This window comes from Olea europaea, unplaced genomic scaffold (genome assembly GCF_002742605.1).
Source record: "Olea europaea var. sylvestris unplaced genomic scaffold, O_europaea_v1 scaffold1597, whole genome shotgun sequence".
NCBI lineage: Eukaryota > Viridiplantae > Streptophyta > Magnoliopsida > Lamiales > Oleaceae > Olea > Olea europaea.
The window spans coordinates 139,057-143,696 of NW_019233597.1; the positions used below are offsets into that span (position 1 = coordinate 139,057).

At 37.4% G+C, this 4,640-nt stretch overlaps 1 protein-coding gene across 1 annotated transcript; it reads left to right on the plus strand.

Moving 5' to 3' along the window:
- Positions 1–1,070: 1,070 nt before the first annotated feature.
- Positions 1,071–3,461, plus strand: LOC111377034. Its single transcript, XM_023000067.1, has 3 exons — positions 1,071–1,420; positions 1,503–1,900; positions 2,021–3,461. The coding sequence occupies exons 1-3, from the start codon at positions 1,328–1,330 to the stop codon at positions 3,240–3,242; spliced, it is 1,713 nt and encodes a 570-aa protein (XP_022855835.1). The 5' UTR covers positions 1,071–1,327; the 3' UTR covers positions 3,243–3,461.
- The last annotated feature ends 1,179 nt before the right edge of the window (positions 3,462–4,640 follow it).

The following is a 4,640-nucleotide window of genomic DNA, read 5'->3' on the forward strand; positions in this document are numbered from 1 at the left end:
TTGTAAAATATTTATATGATCTTAAATTATTACACATTCCATAAAATAATTACTTAAAAAATACTGGAAGAAATTCCAAAACTAATTATGGATTGGTCTTTATAGCAAATAAATTACTACCGCCACACGATGCGATGTCAATTAATAATGTTGTTAGTCGCAAGCGAAGTTTAACATCATTGGAGCCAAGAATCCACATTGACGTTGTCTATTACCAATTGTGAAGTCGGGCTCCATTGTCACTTTCTTAGTATTTCATTTGTGATAAATAACATTACTTCGTTTAGATACTAGCTAATCAAGGGCTTCTTACATAATCAATTATCAAATACAATAGAAATTAATCATTGGGTTTGAACCTAAGCTCATAAAATTGAACAGTTATACTGTAAAAAAATAAAATAAAAAAATACAACACTAGAGTATTATAAATACTAACAAGCCAATGACCTAATTTGTTCCTACGTAGGAAAAATAGCATGTACATAATGCTACAATATCAAAAGTTACTGGTGCATTTGGCGCAAACGTGTTCACACAGATTTAAGGTCCTAGCTCACTTGAAAAGCCAATGACCTTCTTCAGCCTACTTATTTCGTGAAGGGTACATCTTCGCGAAGCGCAAATGTTGCTGCATAACTCGATAAAAACTGACTCAATATACGTTTGGAGAATCAAACCGTGATTATCATAAATTATCGCACCAAGCCCGTAGTTCCCATCATAAACAACAACATCCAAATTTAAGTTCAAGCTGTCCATTATCGAAATCTCAGTTATTTCCTATTCATATTTATGTACTTCACTTTTGTCCTTTATTGACACTACCTTCTATTGTACGTGTATACACAAACGAATAGTTGTACTCAAGAATTTGTGACTTTAGTTTGACTCTTTGCGTAGTAAATTGTTTTTATAGAATATTATGCATTTGAGAAAATCAATACTTATTAATGGAGAAAAAGATAACACATTATTATAAATTAGGGGGGAAAAAAAAAAGGGAATTATATCTATGTTTAATAATCTTCTAGGCCGTAGACTAGCCTCTGGACCTCTCTATAATGTGGAGTTGGAAACAGAGGGAATTTGGTGGCAGCGATGATGTAGTAGGATGAAAGCTTTCTTTCTCTCATCTGAGGTCAAATCTGGCATTTGTTGTTTAAATACCCTTCTTCTTTCTCATCTCTCCTATTTACTCTCTCTCTCTCCTGCAATTTTTCAATAGTAGATATAAATCTCTTCCCCTCTATCTGTAAGAGGGAAATTGTGATGTTTCAATATCATACTATAACACAAACGCAGAAAGAAGCGGCAAGAGAGGTTAATGGTTGAATCTTCTTGCATACTTTCCATGGCTGCATCACCGTCGTCTCTTGCCGGTGGAGAGAAGAAACACTGGTGGCTCACCAATAAAAAGGTAATTTTTTTCTAAAATTTTCTAACCCATTAAGTTACTTGTATTCATATGTAAATGGAATAATATTGAAAATGTAATGCAGATGGTGGAGAGGTATGTGAGGGATGCGAAAATGCTGATTGCGACGGAGGAACAAAGAGAGACTGTAGCAGCTTTACGCCTGCTTGAAGCGGCGTTAGCAATTTCGCCACGGATGGAGGTGGCGTTGGAGCTTAAGGCGAGATGTTTGCTTTCTCTGCGGCGGTTCAAGGAGGTGGCTGATATGTTGCAGGACTATATTCCTAGCCTGAAAATGGATTCTGATGAGGATTCGGATAACTCGTCCAGTCAGCTGTCGAGAGAGCGAGGGAAACTTCTCTCCGGCATTGTTGACTCACTGGGTCAAAATGAACCGGCGTTTAAGTGCTTTTCTGTCTCGGATTTGAAGAAGAAAGTCATGTCCGGACTCTGTAAAAACGTCAACAAAGAAGGCCAATGGAGGTAAGGCAGCAGATAGTGAAATTTGGATAATCCCAATTTAATTTTATTACGTATTAAAATGTCAAAAAATCTTTAATAAATTTGGAATTACTCAGTCTGTTGTCGAAATTTACCGCACAGGTACTTGGTTTTGGGTCAAGCTTGTTGCCACCTGGGCTTGATGGAGGATGCAATGGTGCTACTTCAGACCGGAAAACGCCTTGCCACGGCAGCGTTCCGCCGGGAAAGCATTTGCTGGTCGGACGACAGCTTTTCCTTCAACAGATTCCCACTCTACGGTGAAACACCAATCAACAACCAACAACCCTCAACGCCTCCAAAAACAGAGTCCGAGAAAATTTCCCAGCTTCTCAGCCATATCAAGCTCCTTATCCACCGTAAGACCGCCGCAATGGCCGCCCTGGATGCCGGGCTTTGCTCTGAAGCCATTCGACACTTCTCAAAAATTGTTGACGGCCGCCGTGGAGCCCCGCAGGGGTTCTTGGCCGAGTGCTATGTACACCGTGCCTCGGCTTATCAATCAGCAGGCAGAATAGCAGAGGCAATTGCAGATTGCAATAGAACCTTAGCATTGAACCCTTCTTGCATTCGGGCTCTTACCGTGAGAGCAGCCTTATTTGAAACCATAAGATGTTTGCCTGATAGTCTCCACGATCTAGAGCATTTGAAACTCTTGTACAACTCGATTCTACGAGATCGAAAGCTGCCCGGACCAGTGTGGAAGCGCCAGAACATTCAATACATGGAAATTCCTGGAAAACTCTGTTCATTAGCTGCGAAAATCCAGCAATTGAAACAAAGGGTTGCTGCTGGTGAAACTGGGAATGTAGACTATTATGCTTTGATTGGATTAAAACGAGGTTGTTCAAGATCAGAACTTGAAAGAGCCCATTTGTTGTTGACACTTAGACACAAACCTGATAAATCTTCCAGTTTCATTGATAAATGTGAATTTGCAAATGATGGGGATATAGATTCAATTAGCGATAGAGCAAAAATGTCTGCTTTGCTGTTGTATAGATTGATTAAGAAGGGTTATACTAGTGTAATGGGGACAATTTTGGATGACGAGGTGACTGAAAAGGAAAGAAAGGCTGTAATGCAAGTTCAACAGGCTCAAGAGCAATGCTCCACCAGAGTCGAATCAATTCCGGTGGCCATTTCAGATACATCTAATGGCAGTGGGACTCATCGGATCGAGAACAATGCAGCCATTACAACACCACCAACATCGGTGTTTCAAGGAATTTTCTGCAGGGACCTTACTGTGGTTGGCAATTTGCTTTCTCAGGCTGGATTTAACCGTCCAATGCCAATGAAATATGAAGCATTGAGCTGCTGATAATGGTGATTGTTGCAACAATTAGCCAATAATTTGGACCTAAAAGACTAATCAGATGTTAATGCGCCAGAGGGAATTGGACTGTAGTGGAATTCCAAGATTATTTCCCGCCAGGAAAATTTTGCTTCTTTTGCCTTCCTGTACAGATTTGATATTTAATTTCAATTTCAGTGCCGAAGCGATTTCTAGTTTGAAATAATATTGTCACACTTATAATTAGATTTGTGTCATTTTCCTTCACAAGGGTAGGAAATGGGATGGGAGGCGAGGTTGAAATAAATGCATGCATGTCACGTAAAAGGGGTCGTTGGGCACGTCATAATAAGAAAAGATAGGGTAAAGCCACTGCCTTTTGGCTTCTATGTCGTGTCTTAACTGCTTAGGGAGGCATTTGAATATACTGTTCCTTTTATTATTATTATTATTATTTATATCGATAAATATAAATTTCATTCATCAAAATTCAGGTACAAGTACACTAGGTATATCCCAGCAAATTAAAAATCAAAAGATGTACAAATGACAAAAATCTATCGACTCAACGCCAGAAAATCAAAATGAACCAAAATATTAGGATACGAAGAGAACGTAACTTTGTCTACTTGTGTTTTAATTCGCTCCTTTTATGCCAAAACAGACAATCTATAAATTTTCATAAGCTATTTACAATAATTTTTTTGTAAGATATTTGGTTCATTTAATGCAACTTACTGTTCAAGGAAGGAATCCAATGGGATTTTGATTAACATTGGGTAAAATTCCACGAGGGACTTTGGTCGAGCTATTCAGTTGATGATAATGGATTTCATACTTTCCCAATTTCAAGAAAATGAGTACAAATGATGAAATAAAGAGGAGGGAGTAAATGCACAGAAGATTTGTACTAACTACTAATGGTGAATGATGACGGTGGCAGGGTAAACTTTATATTTTCAGAAGTTAATTGCACAATCATAATTATAATTCATTTGGATTCGGTCAATTCAATTTCAAGGTAACAAACCAAAACTACCAATGGTGTTAATTGAACGAAACATGCACCCACCCGATGTTACATTAGTAATAAATAAGAAGAACCAACCAAACTACTTTATTCAAGAATGAATGAAATTTCATTTTAATTTTGATTTTTCAATATAGAATATCAAAAATTAACCACTATTTAATCGAATGATTCAACCATTCTAAAAAAATTAAAGAGCAATCGAATTTCAATATTGATATTCTAACATCTTAGACTTCAAACTATTCATCTGAATGTTTTAAGAATGAAATGATAGTTTAATTTCCAACAAATGAAGGGCTAAAATCGATGGCTAAAACTTTGGTTTGCTAAATTAATATATTCATTTATTTATATTTTGCAGTATTCCCAACACACTTCCATTCCACCACTAA